Source organism: Saccoglossus kowalevskii, chromosome 2 (genome assembly GCF_978046115.1).
Source record: "Saccoglossus kowalevskii chromosome 2, keSacKowa6.1, whole genome shotgun sequence".
NCBI lineage: Eukaryota > Metazoa > Hemichordata > Enteropneusta > Harrimaniidae > Saccoglossus > Saccoglossus kowalevskii.
The window spans coordinates 25,661,808-25,680,464 of record NC_140642.1 but is presented as its reverse complement, the minus strand read 5'-3'; the positions used below and the strand labels follow the sequence as shown (position 1 = coordinate 25,680,464).

General features: G+C 36.1%; 1 protein-coding gene across 1 annotated transcript in view; it reads left to right on the top strand.

The window, feature by feature from the left end:
* LOC100370984 (dual E2 ubiquitin-conjugating enzyme/E3 ubiquitin-protein ligase BIRC6-like) overlaps positions 1-18,657 on the top strand; it is a 57,073-nt gene that overhangs the window by 19,611 nt on the left and 18,805 nt on the right. Inside the window, exons 18-38 of the mRNA XM_085493590.1 lie at positions 106-360; positions 865-1,238; positions 1,579-1,769; positions 1,941-2,195; positions 5,465-5,573; positions 5,719-5,933; positions 6,102-6,871; positions 7,295-7,443; positions 8,133-8,276; positions 8,711-8,886; positions 9,556-9,660; positions 9,780-10,001; positions 10,116-10,299; positions 10,866-11,024; positions 11,116-12,107; positions 13,388-13,524; positions 13,881-14,920; positions 16,279-16,476; positions 16,894-17,094; positions 17,325-17,604; positions 18,178-18,428. Of these exons, the coding sequence (XP_085349716.1) occupies positions 106-360; positions 865-1,238; positions 1,579-1,769; positions 1,941-2,195; positions 5,465-5,573; positions 5,719-5,933; positions 6,102-6,871; positions 7,295-7,443; positions 8,133-8,276; positions 8,711-8,886; positions 9,556-9,660; positions 9,780-10,001; positions 10,116-10,299; positions 10,866-11,024; positions 11,116-12,107; positions 13,388-13,524; positions 13,881-14,920; positions 16,279-16,476; positions 16,894-17,094; positions 17,325-17,604; positions 18,178-18,428 (6,407 nt within the window). The remainder of the gene's footprint in view (positions 1-105; positions 361-864; positions 1,239-1,578; positions 1,770-1,940; positions 2,196-5,464; positions 5,574-5,718; positions 5,934-6,101; positions 6,872-7,294; positions 7,444-8,132; positions 8,277-8,710; positions 8,887-9,555; positions 9,661-9,779; positions 10,002-10,115; positions 10,300-10,865; positions 11,025-11,115; positions 12,108-13,387; positions 13,525-13,880; positions 14,921-16,278; positions 16,477-16,893; positions 17,095-17,324; positions 17,605-18,177; positions 18,429-18,657) is intronic.

The following is an 18,657-nucleotide window of genomic DNA, read 5'->3' as shown; positions in this document are numbered from 1 at the left end:
CATGTATATAACTTGAATAATTCTGATGACAGCTTTGCAACTAATTTTTGAATATTTATCAGATAATTTTCATGTTTTTGTTTTTGTTTTTATTTTTAATTCCAGGAGAGCGAAACGAAGTAAAGATTGTGATATCCTAAAGTCTTTCAATACGTGTTTGTTACATGCCATGTTAGAATGTCTTCCGTTCATACCGTGTGCTGGTTCTGCTGGTTCCTTACACTGGTTTTTTGTTCTACTCAACTTGGTGAAATCCATGGATCTGGAAAGCACTGGTAAAGCCTGTGCCTCTCTGTTAACATCTGTTGCCAGGCAGTTACATGAAAATATGTTACCACGACATTTACTGCTTAGAGCAAGGTCAGTTTGGTTTCACTTCTCATTCTTGTTTTTCACTACGGAGAGTAATGAAATAACACTCTCCGGAAAAATCTCTTTGGAATGAGTCACTGATGATGTGTCACAGGGTCAAATTTTTTTTGATAAACATGTTTGTATTTTACTCTAACTAAAAAATAGCTTGGCTGAAAAAGTAAAACACAACCCATTCATTTTTTGTTTAAAGGAACCAGATGTTTAAAAAAACAAAACAAAAAGAATGGAGTCATGGACATATTGTTTCATAATTTTTTTCTAATGCTAGTAAATGGGTGATAGAATGTGTTCGATGTTAGAATTCCTGCTTGTGTTCTTCAAACTGTATTGATCAAGCTCAAGAATTACTAATCAATAAAATGCATTAATTATAGCCATGCAAGGTTTAAAGTTGAATATTTAGTTAGACAAACCAACACTGACATTGCTTTATTTGTTAAACCTCATTTGGCAAATAGAATACACAATAATTTCTTTAAATTTCAATAGGTTTGGGTTATATGGAACACCACTGGAGCCTGTGTTATTTGATACAGAGCCAGCATTACCTGTGAAACCGCTGAACACCACCACAACTAGCAGTAGTAGCAGTAGTAGTAGCAGTAGCGGTGGAAGTACTGGTCATCAGACTGGACCCCCTCTTACTACCTTACCATGTGATGTGGAAGTAGACTTCAAATCCTTGCTTGGAAATGGAAATGGAAACGGTAATGGCAATGGTAATGGCAAATCAACACAATCGACATCATCTAGTACAGTAGACGTTGGAGCTCAGTTATTGAAAGGCTTACTTGAAGTGGAACCGTTACATTTCACTTGTGTTGCTACGAGTGAAGGCACACATGTGGAGAAAATAGACACAGGTAAGATGACACTCTTCCTGTGTTAGTTTGCAATCTTGATTTTTCTCAGCCATTTTAAGCGCTGCATTCCTTGAAGGATATTCTTGACATTTCCACGATGTGTTGGACTTATATTTATTGTTCACGAAATAGGAAGCACCTCCTGAGAAGAACCCACATTTTTATTCCAATTTTCATGTGTCAAGTTTGACTTCAATCAAATTAACATATGATATGTTGTCTAGAATGAATTGTATGCAAGGTTGTGTAATGTGAAGTTGATAGTAGTGGTTTGTCAGTGTTGTATACACTATTATAGAGTCGTGCAGTGGGTTACATTTCAATTCACTTATCTCTTTAGGTGGAAATCCTACCATTGGTGGACTAGTGGCCACCCTTGCTCCTGGTACTTCTAGTTTAGGAGAAGGTACAATAACTACATCAGCGCCTGGAGCTGCAATGAGTGCTCTATCTGGTGCCATGGCGTCAGCTGAACAGCAGTTACAACTTCTACAACAGAAACAACAGCAGCTGATTAAATTGCAGCAACAGGTACATATTGACAGTTGCTTCTCTGCAATCATGCCTGGGTTTTCACTCACTGGAATTTCTTCTGCTTTTTGCTGGGGGTAATTGCTTGATAACTTGCTTTACCATCATAAACATCTAACAACATGCTTGCTCACACAACTCCTTACCTGTCCCTCTGTATCTCTTTACCAGAAACAGAAACTTGAAGACAAGTTGCAGATGAGTTCGACCTCTGGTAACATGCCTCCCTATCAGTATTCCAGTGAATTATTTCCTGCTACTCCTAAGAACACTCCTTTCTTCATGACACCGCCACTGACGCCGCCCAATGAGACCCTTGGCGTCAGTGGTATGCCAGGTATTAGTCTTGTTCCAATCGGTGAAGAAGGATTCTATTCTCTTGGCAAGACTTTTGCCAAGGTTGTATCTCAGGGAATGAAATCCAAGGTAAGGCATCATCGCTACAGCATTATGATTTTTAATGTCATTTAAATCTTGCCATCACCTGCAGTTTCTAAGGGGCATATATAAAAAGTGATGCACAGCACAGCTGTAATGAAATGATAATAAGTCATCTGTGTGACACATACCATGCATTTTACTAACGTTAGTCATGGCCATCTGATGCCACGTCATTGCAGTTGTCCTGAGGCCATCTCAACTTGCTCATAGGATATACCTCTCTTTATACGTGAGAAAAAGAGCATCTTCCCTAAAACATCTGCATAATAAAGAGGTATGAATCTGAATTTGGATGTTGAATCAGCAGTGAGGAAAGTAAAGATTTCATTCCTAGGAAGTCAGAAACGCATTCAGGAATGCAATGATTTATTATCTCTGGCAAAATACTCTTTGCATGAAGATGAAGTCCTCTTGCAGTACTTGTCTTTCACAGTACTTGTCAATACAAGATACGAAGAACTACAAAATTTTATAATGAACTATTAGACATTGGCCCTATAGTCAAATAATTTGTTAGTGTCCTTGTATTGTTTGATTACATATGGAAGAAATTGATGTGTTCTGGCAGCAAAGGGCAATAGTTTTTGCATAGTACCGTAAAATTCCGAATTGAGGCCGCGGCTTTAATTAAAATTTATTTTTTCAATGGACGATTTCAGATGTGTGAAGTCTTGGTGCGGCTTTAATTAGAGCATTCACTTCGGTAACAGTGGGAAATTTTTTCAAAAAACAGGCCAGAAGGGATAATGATATGCTAATGAGATGCATGACACTCAATTGCAACTTTGTTGCGATTCTAAGCGCACTTTCGGATTTTTACACACAGACAAACTTGTACACAAATGAAATTTCACACTGTATAACATACTGCACAATAAATAATATCTACAAATAGATTTTTATGCATTTGCAGATTACGGTACTGTATACTACAATCTCTTGAATAGACTAATTCGTTAGCATCGGTCACAACTGAGAGCCAGCCGTCTGACACAGTCGATTGCATTCGACTGCTGGCATGATCGACTTTTGGCAGAGTGACTGTACATTCCATGTTTAATATTAAGACATCGGGGAAATTAAAATAAAAAAATAAAAAAAGTCCATCAAAAAAAAATGTTCGCATGATAAAAAAAAAATACTCAGTATATTATTTAATGTAATATATATTTATTTTCTTATTTTTTTTTTTTTTTGATAACGAAAATTATATTCTAAAAGAAGTAAAAACAAAAATGAATGCATTTTTAGTAGCAAATGATCACGGTATTATGGTCATGCTGTGTTTCACACAAGTGAATAACTTACTTGTTTTCGAAGTGTTACAATTGCTGATTATTACTCAGTAGTGATTACAATAACGTACAAAAAATAAATTTGTTGAATTGTTGTGAAAATTCAACTTAGTTTCACCGCAAGCGAATGATTTTGGTCACATATAAACGCTCGATCCGATACGATATCCGCCATACTTGTTCAAACATCTTTAGTGACTTGAAACTGTTTTTTGACCTGATAGGTCAAGTCGCTAATTAACCAATCGAAATGCTCATGGTAAACGAAACACAGAAGAGATTTGCCGTTGTTGTAGTGCGATCGTTTGGCTTAGATTTTGATGGGAAAACGGCATGATTTTTTTTACATCAAGAAATTAGTTGTTTTCAAAAGATAAGCTGAGCATTGAAGAAGAATTTAACACTATTGATGATAATAACAGCTCATTGTCGAAACGCAGTTTACCCATTCACGCTACCCACAATAAACCAGTACTCTGGAATAAGCGTCAATGACTACGGAAAACCTAAATTAGACTCTAATCTAAGCATCAGGAATCATTGAAATGTTCGAAAAATTATGCCTTAATTAAATGGTATATCTTTTTCTGAAATATGTGGTGGCTGATTGGTTTGTGAAAGTTTGGGGTGCGGCTTATATTGCAGGCTTTTTCCTGGGATCAAAACTTGTCAATTTCAACATGAAACAATGTCTCAAGTTAGGGGTGCGTCTTCTATTTAAGCTGCGGCCTCAAATATGATTTTTACGGTAGTGCTGTGCGAATTTATCAGTTTTGGTGGTCAAATGCGTAGATCTGAAATAACAAGTTGCATTATTTTTCCTGTCACATTCTTATCAGATAATGTTTTATGGGGCAAGTAACATTCATCATTCAATTTTTATCTCCGCTGTCAACTTTGTCGAGCGGAGCTTATCATATGAGTGATTGTCCGTCGTCGTCCGTGTCAATGTTTTACTTTTTCGACTTCTTCTTGAAAACTACAAGCCTGAATGCTTTGATACTTAGTGTATATGTACCTTGCGTAGACTTCTCTTAGATTTGTTCATTTCATGTTGATATCTTCAATTCTCTAATTTTGGTGAATATTTTTGTCATTTTTGGTAAAAAGTGATATTTTCAACTTCTTGTTAAAAATCGCAAGTCCAATTGCTTTGATATTACATATATAGGTACTACATGTGGAACTCTCTCAGATTTGTTCATTTTGTAATGATATCTTCAATTCACTAATTTTGGTGAATATTTTTGTCAGTTTTGGTAAAAAGTGATATTTTCGACTTCTTATTAAAAACCGCAAGTCCAATTGCTTTGATATTACATATATAGGTACTACATGTGGACCTCTCTCAGATTTGTTCATTTTGTAATGATATCTTTAATTCTTTAATTCTAATCTTTAATTTTGGTGAATATTTTTTTCATTTTTGGTAAAAAGTGATATTTTTGACTTCTTGTTAAAAACCGCAAGTCCAATTGCTTTGATATTGCATATATAGGTACTACATGTGGACCTCTCTCAGATTTGTTCATTTTGTAATGATATCTTCAATTCTCTAATTTTGGTGAATATTTTTTTTAATTTTTGGTAAAAAGTGATATTTTCGACTTCTTGTTGAAAACAGTAAGTCCTGTTGCTTTGATACTATACATATTGTTCATTTTCTAATGATATCTTCTGTTCTTTAATTGCAATGTGCATTGCTAAAAGCGAAGCTATCTCAGCCGACAGGCTGCTTGTTGTAATATTATGGCATTAGTGAAGGCAATATTTTGCAAAAGTCACAGGCATTTCATGTCGTAGGACCCAACATATCCAGTTACAAAATTTGTACTTACTTGTGAACTTAGCTAAAATTCATCCCTCATGAAATTAGAGTGATCTACAGTATATGAAAACTAATCAGCATAGTGATTGTTTTGAAATAAACATGTTTCCTTCATCTTTTTTATATTACAGGGAGGTGTGAATAGAAACGTTACTTCTAATACCCCTTTACCACCAGCGAATCAGTGTCTATTACAACCACCTCAGCCCCATGTCCTCGTTGTAGAAAGAATGCATTCAGGTGAGTGTGCACAGTAAAAGCTGTCTAATCTCACGACTGGTGTTTCAAAGTCATACACTATAGATGGAAAGCATGTTATTTTTACGATCCATATACCAACCAACTGACTGACAATGAAAATAACATTCTTTTTTTTTTTCTGTAGGAGCTAGAAGATTTGCAGTGTTAGATTTTGGCTGTCCCATCCTACTGACTGATGTGCTGATACCAGCCTGTAATGACATGTCATCATTATCCATTGATGTCTGGGTTAAAGGTGAAGAAATTGATGGGCGTCGACTTGTAGTTGCTATGGATATTGGTAGTAGATCTCTGGTTCTTAGTGATCTCTTACCTCCTGCAGTGTGTAGATATATTAAGGTAAGTTATAAACCATGTCTAAATGTCTGGTCTTTGCTGAACTCTTAGGCTTGGCTTTGAATGACCATGACAAGTAAACTTAGTTTGAGACAAAGGTTTGACTCTTACCAAGTTGCCAACTTTTTTTGCTTGGATTCTGATACGTATAAACCCTTTCCTATTTTGTAGATAACTGTGATTGGTAAATACGGAGGTAATACAGTAAGATCCAAGATTCCCATCGGTACCTTTTATGGTCATACCTACATCCTACCTTGGGAAAACGACAGCATTGTACAGTCGGCAGTAGATAGTAATTCCAGCATAGATAATGAAAATCTACATCTAGAGCATCACTTGGTGTCGTTAGTTTCGCTACAGGAAGATTTACAATGTAGATACAGTCTGGCATGTAATCGGCTAGAAACACTACTAAGCGGAATTGATCTGCCACAGTCAGTAGGAACTAGCGCTCAGTTCTTTGTGAGGAAGAACAGCGAAAAGAGCGAGGAAGACACCAAGATACACCAGGCGTATCATGATTGTATGCAGCTTCAGTTACAGTTAAACTTAGCACACAGAGCGATCAATCGTTTGAAAAGTGCCTGTGGTTCTATGCCTACAAGAACGATGCAAACGCACAATGCTTCAGCACAGCTGAAACAAACCTCTACTGACCAGCTGCGAGTAATCACCGAGTATCTCTTGGATACCTTGCTTAGTATATGCAATAGCTCTGTGAAGTCTACCCCTACTACTTTGTATAGAATATTTGATATGAGTGTGTGTGAAGCTCTCTTTAAACATCTCTGTGTCAGTGGTACGCCACGCACTAGGATACGATGTGGTGCTCTCTTAGTTAAGATGTGTGGTGTGCAGCCTTGGTGGGGGGAGTTTCTGGCCAATTCGCTGCAGGAGTTCTTCAACTCTGAACAGAACTTTGTGTTTCCTCAGGATAGGTGAGTATAAAATATCAATACACAGTCACATGCATCAAGGTATGATGTTTAACACATTGCCAGCTGATTATGCAGACAATGTGTTAACAAGAGGGTAAAGCAAGGAAATCTAGTGATATGTACAATATGACATTACTGGGTTTTCTTATCTTCTCTTTTCTGTATATTCTGTGTTTCTTGCACTGAACAAGATTCAATTAAATAGCAGCAATCAAGGGAAAATTTTGATTTGCTCTTGCGATAGAAATGATATACATCCACCATTCTTCTAAGTTCTATGCTATATGGTATTTGAAATTTAAAAAGGGTAGTGGCATGTTTTGCAGATAATATTGTGTACGGTAGGTAGACAGAATTGTCATGAAATGCGTCTGTACTATATTTGAATTCAATTGTAACTTACTTATATGTATTTTGTTGTAGGTTGTTTGTGTTACTTGCTGTTCTGGGTCAGAAATCAATAGCATGTAATAATTCTAGTAATGTGTTAGAGCATCTATTGAATTTACTTGCAAAGTTACTCGCTCCATTGCAATCCAGTCATGGTCAGTACTACATCGTTACAGGTGGAGGTGAGGAATATTGCCATTCTTATTTAATGTCAGATGAGTGTGTAAATGGCTCAGAATACATAACAAGCTTCTTTGAAATTCAGAGAATTGCCTGTCAGAAAGTGACGTGTTACTTTGTTAAATTAATAAGCCAAAGTATATTTATGACCTTTAACCCTTTCACCACCAGTTTCCGTTTTTCACCACAAATTCACAAAGTAGTAGTATGCACTTTCCCTTAGAAAATTTGGACAAAAATTGCCAGATTTTTTGAGTAAAAACTGAAAATTGACTCAAATTTTGTGTGTTGGCTCCAAAATTAGGGTTCATTTCCAGATATTTTGAAGAATATTAAAAAAAAAAAGTACAGACAAATTTGGGAGAGAAAGTCTGGTGGTTGAAAGGTTAAATTCATTACAACTTAATATTCCCTTTTATGGATGTACATGGTTTCATCCATGCATTGATGCAATTGAAGAAGATTTTCGATGTTAGAAATATTCACAATTTCAGAAATTATGGCATTATGTAGACAAAATTTCATGAAAATCACTGACATTGCATGTGTTAGGATCCCAGAGATTTATTTTATATTGCTACATTTGTAAAATTCATCTCTCATGAAATTAAAATGGTTTAAAGTAGTTATTTTATTTATTCACGTACCTTACATTGGAGTCATTGACTTGCATTGTTTTATTTGTATGCAGGGACTCTGGATTTGTCATTGATTAGCTGGGTTCTGTTATTTCTGTCACGTACATTGGACAGTACAGTTGCCAACAATTCAAATTCAGATGATGATGATGATATTGAATGTAAAGCAAATAACAAGGACAAGGATAAAGAAAAAGGTAAAAAAAGTGATTTATTTAAATTCAGTTGTTTTGCTCAATGAAGTTTACTCGTATTTGATTTGATGATCCTTTTTTGTTCATTTAGTATATTTCATTTTATCAAGGTAACATTTATAGTCCATTTCAGCTTAGAAATGCCAGGAATTATGTTCATTATTACATATTAAAGGTTTTAGTAATAATAATAATGAAATTATTCACAGCCCCTATTAGTAATACAGTAAATGTTTTTTTGACATTAGTTTTGCCTGAAATTGTCTGTGTTTCCATTTTTGCAATATTTAAAATTCTAAAATAGAGAAATATTTCTTGCATCCAGTTCAAGAATAAATTCTCTAAAAATATCATAAAATTCTCATGGTTTGGTGTGCATTAATGGAAATCTGGTGATGATGATTTTGTTAAATGAACTGCTTCTGTTTTCTTGCTAGGATCCACTTCTAACAGCGTGAATGGAAATAGATGGGATTTCATTACAAGTGATTTCATGACATCCAATAGTCAATCTACAGGTGTTAATATCAAATCTGTTCATCATAGTAGATTAAATAGGCGACGATTGAAGCGTCAACTTATGCATCATAAACAACAACTAATAGATCTCCAGGTAATAAGCATGGTGAAAAAAAAACAAGAAATGTTTCTAATTTTTCTTTATTTATTTTCTAAAATTCTGACAAAAAACACAAAAATCTGCTGTGATGCTCAGGACTTGTAAGATTATTGGATTATTGTAAAATTATTTTTCTGGGCCGCACCTTAGTTTCTGCTTCTTGATACTTCATAGCAACAATTTCATCAACTTGAAAACTTTTGTGGAATTAGAGACTAGTCTAGCAAAACTTGTGCCAGCATCCTGATGAATGACCCATCCATTTTTGTAATAAGTGGTGTAAAACAGTGTTCGTTGTCCATTGGTTACAGCAAGGCTTAGAAGTATTGAGGCAGCCAATTTGCAAACTCACTAGTGAATTGGTTAACTGCTTGTGTTTTGACTGAACAGTTGGCTTTGAATTTTGCTGGCGCCGACTTGTGGCCACTTCCAATCTGGGCGAGTCTGTATTGCAGCAGGGGACATCGAGTTTGCAAAAATGATGCCCAATACTTCTGTGACTTGCTGTAAAAGTGATAGGAACTACTGAATAATACATTGACTGTAGATTTTGTTAAGACGTAACTGGACCAATACTCATAATCGCACAGTTTAGTTTAAATATTTAGCAAGTACAGTTCTCAGTAGTGGAACTGATGTTTATATCTCTTGTTCTTTTGCCAGGCAAAACACAAAATGATTTCATCTCAGTTGAAGGAGGAAGGAAAAGGGCAAGAAACTGTAGTACAACAGAAACTAATGAGAGAACTAAAACAACGCGCATCAAAGGTAAATTGATTTTTGATAATTTGTTTACCTATGCTGCAAGTTGTTACCAAATCACTAACAATCTCGTCAGTCTTAATGCACGTTTCTCTACACATTGATATGTTTCACTTATACTTTAGCATTTCAAGGATCTGTTGATGCTGCGTCGGATGACAAGTAAAGATACATCCAGAAGTGATAAAGAAGAAAACAGTAACCATGGAGACAGAGGAATGGATGTTGAACCACCAGTCTTCCAGTTGCCAAGAGATAAAAGTATACCAGTAGTGCAGGGATTAATGGCATTGCTCTTATCAATGGACTTCACATGTCATGTGGACTTGTTTCTCGTAACATGCAAGGTATGTTTGGAGTCTTGAGTAAGCATGTTAAGATCTAAGTCACACAGACGAAAATTAATGTTTTATTTCATCTTGGCATTGATTTCATATTCCATGTACTTATGATTTGGTTAGGTGTTAGCCCGCATTTCCAATGCATCCAGACCAGCCATCACTCTACCTGAAATCATGAGTGAACAGCAGTTGGAACAACTTCTTATGCTGTGTGTGGGCACTAATTTCAATCGTGGCAATGTTGCATGGGGTGGACCATGGGCATATCATGCTCTGTCTACACTACTCCTAGATGTTCAAGAAGGTGAGTTGATGTTATGATATCGTCACTTTTTAGTCATTTGCATAGTGTCTTTGAATTGATTTGACTTTGAGTCAGTGTGCCTTTAATTGATAATTTATTTAATTTTACAATCATTTTGACTTAAAAAGACACATCTCACCATTGAGTTTGTGTAAATCGTTGTCAGAGAATCTGGGAGTACTGTATTAGAATGTATTCTCTATTAGAAGCATATCTTCAATATAAGGTCATATAAACCAAAATTTGCATTGGTTGTATATTTTTTTTTTTACCATACTAATGGAGCAAATACGGTAATCGTAAGTGTCAAAGTAATATGTTTTGAATGTTGAATATAGAAATAATGGTGAAACAACAACTAATAGAGTTTGTGTATATTCTGCATGTGGCAACTCAAAACATCGCAAAATATTCGGCTCCATGATGTTCAATGTTTCATTTTCATGATATGTGTTTCTGATCTGCCCTTTTGTGTGTCTCACTTTCAAATGGATTTTATTCACTGTCAGAAATGTTAACATAGGTTAGGTTTGGTAGGACTAATTCTCATCTTTGTGTATTTACAGGTGAGAGAAGTTACCCCATCTCAGCACTAGCTGCTGCCAATGTAACTGATGAAGATATATCAGCAGCACTGTCCACTGAGACTGACGAGACATTACAACAATCAGCTTCTATATCAGTTATCAATGAATCTGAGTCAATCAGTGTGGCAGGGACATCAGGTAACGCAAATTCAATATGTAACTTGTTACAGTCAGTCAGGGAAGTCATGTGTGGTTTGAAAACTAATTATTTGCCTGCTTCTGTCATTAGGAATTGTAAGCATGGGAAGTTTTGATGAGAATCAAACTAAAGAAAGTAGCACTACTGAGGAAGGTCCAGTTGATCCATCGGATCCGCAGATGGCAGAGTTTGTTGAGATTGGTAAAAAGGAGTTCATGGAAGAGATGAATTTTCTATGCAATCAAATTCATGATTGGGGTGCTATGGACGAGAAGAATAAAAGCAAACTGCAACAGAAGGCTGCGTATATTGCAAGTATGGGAGTGTTAGGCCATCCAGCTTCTATGAACAATGCAGTGGGCGGCCCTGCATCTAAATACCATATTTCCAACCACTTTGAAAGTGATGTCACCAAAGCAGCCACTATGTCGTCCACCATGAATGTTTCTATGGCTGTGGATGCACGACTGGAAGTTGGTCTACAGCTTAGAGCTGAATGGTTTCTGAAAATTGTGTCTGTGGTGGAAGCCGATGCCATTATACAAGCTTTAAGTGCCCCTCTGCAACCGTTACCATTTGTAGGTGGTCAGAATCAATGTTTTGATAGCCCACAAACTGACGATGCCTTATTCTCGTCTATACAAGCCATGGTGGCTACCTCATCTTCTCAGATGCTCAGTTCCTGCTTTGATCACTTGTTCTCCCAAATACAGTTTCAACGAATCAACCTGGATTCCATCCTGCAATTGTGGCTGACTCTCAATGAGAATAACCCTGAATCAGAAAGGAATGATAATTGTACATTTGATGCTACTGTGGTGCCAAGTATACCATTGAATCAAAGTTCAATGTCAAGTTTGCTAGCTTGTCTTGCTTGGCAATACAATGTACCTGTTCATACGTGGTGTTTGGCGTTCCATACCCTGGCATTGCTAGCTAATATGAAGAGTGAAAGTGAAAATCAAACAGTTTGGATGGCCAATGCTATCGTAGCTGATTGCAATCTCCTACCTGCTCTTATCAAGTTTCTATCCACAGCAATGTACCAAGGAACCACAGTAATGGGACAGTCACATTTACAGGTATGTCTTATTTAGTTTTGTTATGAAATAAATTTGACAAGAATGACCCAAGTGCAAGCGACTTTTTCCAGTATGGTCTTCTCAGTCATGGTAGGTCTGGTCTTCATAGTGTCCTATTGCACGGTCAACTCAAATACAAAATTTAATATATTAATATCTGTATTCTGTTTTATATCTTATTTTATAATTTTTGACAAAATTGGTCATAGATCGCATGACAATGTTCATTAGTTTATTATGTCCAATTATGAAGCTAATGTCCCATGGTACACTGAAATAGGATTATTTTGTGTGTTACAGCTAAGCTTTTTGAGAATTCTGTCCTAATACTTCTTGAAAATTGCTATTTTTAGAACAATTCCGTAGAACACAGTGTTAAAGAAAAATTGCACTTTTTGACACTTTTTAAAACCCAGATTTTTTAAATAATTCAACAAAAAGTACTCCATCATTAACAATATATGATTTTTTCAGCCTATGTCACCGGGCTAGATTTTGAGATATTGTATAATATCTCTGCCATATGAACCTGTGGTAAAAGTGTTATAATAGTGTCAAAATGGCGACTTTCCACTAAAATACAACCATCAATTTCTCGAAAATAAGGCTGGTGACCCCCAACTTTTTTAGCTCCGCTGTCGACTTTGTCGAGCGGAGCTTATCATATGAGTGATTGTCCGTCGTCGTTGTTCGTCGTCCGTGTCAATGTTTTACTTTTTCGACTTCTTCTTGAAAACTACAAGCCTGAATGCTTTGATACTTGGTGTATATGTACCTTGGGTAGACCTCTCTTAGGTTTGTTCATTTCATGTTGATATCTTCAATTCTCTAATTTTGGTGAATATTTTTGTCATTTTTGGTAAAAAGTGATATTTTCGACTTCTTGTTAAAAACTGTAAGTCCGATTGCTTTGATACTATACATATTGTTCATTTTCTGATGATGTCTTCAGTTCTTTAATTGAAATGTGCATTTCTAACAGCGGAGCTATCTCAGCCGATAGGCTGCTTGTTTAGGTCAATATCCTTATATTGCCTTGGAGTACAGTTTATTGTAAAATGAATAAATTCTGGATATTTTAATTTATGAGTAGGCTTCTACCTTAAGTGTCATTAGTTGTAAACTGTGAATACATGTATACTTGTGCATTTTATAATTCACCTATTTCCAGAAAGCTTTATAAACTGAAGTACAGGCGAACTCTGCATATGCACAAAACAACAATACCTCGGAAAGTTCTCTGGCAAACAATTGTGATATGCGCTATTGTTGTTTTACAGATTGGGCCATCAGCCACTCAGGCCATGTTTGAGTTTCTAACGAGGCTTCAGCTGCGATGTAAAACATCAATTCCACCCACAATTGATTCACTCAAAGAACTGATGCTCAGATTGGTATACAAGTTAACTACAAATGGGTATGGTAATCTTTTTTCTTCCCTTGTAACAAATGTATAAGTGATTATCGTAAGAGTACCGCACATGATTGAGTACCACAAAGTATGCACGATGGCAGTAAAGTGATTGCATGGACCGACATCTAGTAGAAGTTGATGCTATCCCCTACTGCCTAAGTGCATACTTTTTGATAACCTCATTATCATACACTTTAGTGATTTAGTGGAGGATAACGGCCCAAAACACCAGAAGATATGTTTCACAAAATCGTTACATGTTTGACAGTTAGTGACTGGATTCTATTTCCATCATTTGCTGTATTGTTTAAATGTGACAGACTTTGGAGATATAATTGATGTGTTAATTTATATTGTAGTGGCGCATTTCAAATTGGTCAGGGCCCATTAGATGCACAAGTAAAGCTTATGGATTATATCCTGGAACAGAAGTATGAACCTACTGACATCAGTACAGCAGTGAGTCTGGTGGAAGCTATCGCTACATTGGTACATAACCACATCAAAACAACAGATAAGCTTATATGTAGAAGTTCATCTGAAGGCAGTGTTAGTGCAAGATCATGTTTTGGAGGACTGTTTGCAAGCATGCTTAGACCAAGTGACTCTAAAACAGCCGTAGGGGAAGCCAATCGCGACTTGCTCATGTGTTCCCTACTTAGGTTAGTAAATAACCTAGTTGAGGTTCAATTAAAGCAGGACAATGCCACTGGCAGTGCAGCAGCGACATCTGCAAGTAATCGCTTCAGTGGAAGCTTTAGTGATGATGATATCGCCTCGGCCCCAAGCGCTCATAGTACACCACAACCTATAGAAGTTGGGATGAATTTATCGGATGCGTCCAAACTGGTTGCAACTCAGCAGCAGCAGCAGTCACAACCGCACACTCCTCTACTCAGCCCTACAGCCAGCATAAGTGATGAAGAGAAGACCTCTGAGCAGCAAGAGCAGCAATCCGACAGTGCTCCTAAGAAGAAATCTGTACCACATTGCAGTCATTATCCGTCTGACACTGAAGAAGATGAACCCAAAGTCAAGTGTATTGCTGACGTTGTGCTTGGAAAGCCGCAAACCATGATGCATTTCCTGGGTTCTTTAAGTCACTGTAATAGCAACACCATGGCCATGATTATAGGAAGTAGCGGACTCAGCCAAGTTACAATGTCAGAGAGTTTCACATCTATCGACCCACTATCAGTCGGTGACGCTGTCTTTCAAGTCCTGTGTACATTAAACAAGAAGGCAACGACCTTGGAGCTGATCATGAGACCAATCTTGGATTATCTAGTTGGACATTTGCCTCGTACTGCCTCTCCCTGTCTCTTATCCGAACCACTTCTGTGGTTTGTACTGAGAGTGTTAGACTGTGAGAAGTCACTGAAGGTATTCAATGATATGAGTAAGTATAACCCAATACAATATAGAATCAATAATGATTTTATTGTACGGCTATCATACCATCACATGCATAGACAAATATTTGAAATATTCTCTACAAGCAATCAAGTCACCATTGAGCACTTCCATGCTGTCAATTTCTGTTGTTCCATCAGATGGAATCATGGAGTAAATGTGGCTCTTATCTTCCACATTAATTTTGATCCGTTAAAAAATGTTTTTATTAGTCTTCGTTCGGACGCAGTGGGTTTCTGACATTATAGGTTCCTGATTCATTTTATTTGTCAGATCAGATTCAAAATGGCTGACTGGCGGTCATTTTGTTTTAATGAATGTGCTTCTAGAGCCATATTTCTGACATGCTTTGATTGATTATGTTCAATTTTTATATATTCATTATACATTATGTTCAAAATGGCCGATTTTGTTTAATTAATGCTGTTCTGAAGCAATATCTCTCAATATGGATAAGTCTTGTATTATAAACAAAACTATACATCTTAAATTCGATAACTAACGGGGACTGTACCATGCATAGCTTATTTACGATAGAATCACGGAGTACATTCCAGCATACAATCTGCTTTGCATAAATAAATGTACATGTATATTATGTAAACTACATATTCAAGTTCTGAACTTTGACGGTGCTCCATAAAAGGTCAAGCTCAGAAATTTTATATTCTGAAACGAGAAGTTCTTACACTTCACTGTGTTGCCAATCATCAAAAGAACATTAGCGTTTCATCTCAATTTTTGCTTTCAAACGTAAATTTTATGACTGTCCCATAAATAATGTACAGTCGTTGTTCATGACACAGTTCTCACTTTTTAGTTCAGTCTCTGTTCGGCCTCAGTCCCTGTGACTTGTGTTTTGAGCTCAGTGCACTCTTGTGTGCGTCTCCAACTGTATATATTCCGAAAATGTCTGGTCCAATCACATTCAAACTTCACAAATACATCACATATGTTGGGAGACATGTGCATGTCCATTCGTTTCATGACCCTTTTTCAATGGCGACCATTTGTGAAAAATTCATCAAAATCAAGCATTTCTGCCATTTCAGAACCAGATCTTGGTCAAACTTGGTACACACATTAGACATTATTGGACTTTGAAGAATGTTATTTTTTCTGATCATATTTGAAATGGCCAACTGGCAGCCATTTTTTTTTTTAACAAATGCAGTGCTGAATCTGTGTCTGACCATTCATGTTCAAACTATATTATGATAAACAAAACTGTATTTCTTATACTTAATAACTAACAGGCACTATGTATATGTAATGCAATAACTTGTTATTGTATACTTTTCAATGTTTTTGTCATTAATATTTTATGATTTTTATTCTTCCCAGATGGAGTTCAAATTATCTGTAATAATATGGTTTATAGTAACCGTGCTGTCATCAACATTTCGCCCAGTCTAGTCTCAACTATAATGCAGTATTTGGGAAATGGCAGTAAAATATCTACAACTAACAGTGCTAAATCAAATAAGTCTACTAGCATGGATGCGGATCCATCAGAAGGACTTCATAACTTTGCCCCGTATGGTAGGTGGTTAATGTAAACATAAAAGAAAATAGAATTTTTATGATTGTCTTGTTTTTAGCTTCACCATCCTCACTACTTTTTTCATATCAATACAATTAGGTGGCTTATAACACTATTACAAAAGTATGTATTCTGACACATCAAATAATTAAATGTAGTACCACACAGCTACTATTTTATTGAAACCTTATAAATCTGTAAACTATAAATTAGTTTGTAATTTTTTCAACAAATAGTTTTATATTCATGTTCATTACAATCAAGTGGAAATGATCATGGTGTATTTTGTTATCAGAAATATATATATAAGATTTATTACCATCGAAGTCCCACCATGAATGTAAGATTCAATAATGATGTCAAATATGAAATCTTGTTCAAGGCACTTCAAAATTCGTAGTGATTTTTTTCAACAGGTTCTATCACATCAACAAGTCCTACAGCGCAACCAGCTGACGTATTATTACAGTCTCAACCCCCACATCGTAGGGCTAGATCAGCGGCATGGTCGTATCATTTCTACCCTGATGAAGCCTGGTGTGATCTAACTATTACATTACCTAGTGCAATATTATTGAAAGAGATACAGATACAACCACACCTAACTTCTCTTGCAAGTAAGTAATTACTCTCGAAACAAGTATTAATAGCACTTTCTTCACTTTCACTTTTTGTTACAAAATTTACTTTCTCAAGATAATTGTCTTGCCAATATTTAAAAACTAATATCATGTACTAGGCCTGTAGAAATTACTAGGTATGTAGAATTTGCATAGTCCAATTGTAACACTGTCGTGCACACAACTAATGTATATAAATAAGAATTATTGTGATTGTCGTCTTGCAGCATGTCCAGCATCGGTATCCATAGAAATGAGTCGTGATGGTTCTGCAATGATACCTATAAGTTCACCAATATCAACCAGCGGTCTGACTTTCATTAAACTGCAACTCCATAAGCCCGAAGTGACCACGTCGGTTTGTTTGAAATTACACAAGCCTAGGGATTCATCTACTATTGGATTATCTCAGATAATGTTGTTGGGATTAACGGCATTTGGTAGTACAGCTAGCTCTACAATCATTAATCCGTTTGTACCAACTGAAGATAATGTTTCCAAGTCAAGGTATATTACAACTATTGTGTGTACAGAGATGGATGTGAGAGACATGAGTGATTTCATTTGGTAGATTAAGTTGAATGAGTATGGCGCATAGTATACATCAAAATATCAGTATGCATATACCTTGTTGTATTCTCAAAACAAATTTTACTATTATGAATAATTAAGAATGAATAAAATTAATTTATTTATTTATTTATTTATTTATTTATTTATTTATTCTCATCAACCCAGATGTAGAACGTATAAGTTAGATGGATTTTAAAGTGCTTTTGAAAGGTTCAGTTTTGTCAGCGTGAACCTTACGATTACTGTTCCATGTGACAGAAGCATTATTCAAGCTTGGGTCTCACAAATGATGTGTGATAGGGTTCAGAAATCTCCTGCAGAGCGAATGCACTCGTTATTGGAAATTCTGCCAAGTAGAGTGAATACCATATCACAAATTGCACCACATATCACCATTTTAGGACATTTCGTGTATGACCAACTGCCTAATTTTATAATAGACACAAGTTGTTGTATAAGATGTTGATTGTAGTACATAAATAATAACAATTTGTCATTCTTCAACAGTATTGGATGGCTGAGAATACTACACCACTGTCTGACTCAGGTGAACAATGTAGAACAAGTGATAGCGAGTTCAGCAGCGCCAATCCCTAATTTGTTGACCACATGTTCAGCATTGTTGTTATCGCCGCACTGCAATGTCTACGCATCTAATATCGAAGCTGTATTACTTAAGATTGGTTTACATGATACAGAGATTGGGTTACAGGTTGTGGATATTCTACTCCGCAATAACTACTGTACTTCAGATCCAGGTGAGTACATTTAAATTTTAAGTTTTCCCAGGGCAGCAAATTAGTTGAAAAGACGCTTAATGTTGTCAGCATGGTTTAATAATAATGAGAACGTATTCAGAATTTTAAATCTGCCATTATGTATGTTGTATTCCAATTTCATCAATATATGCTAAAATTGGCTCTTTTTGCTTTATTAGCTCCGCTGTCGACTTTGTCGAGCGGAGCTTATCATATGAGTGATTGTCCG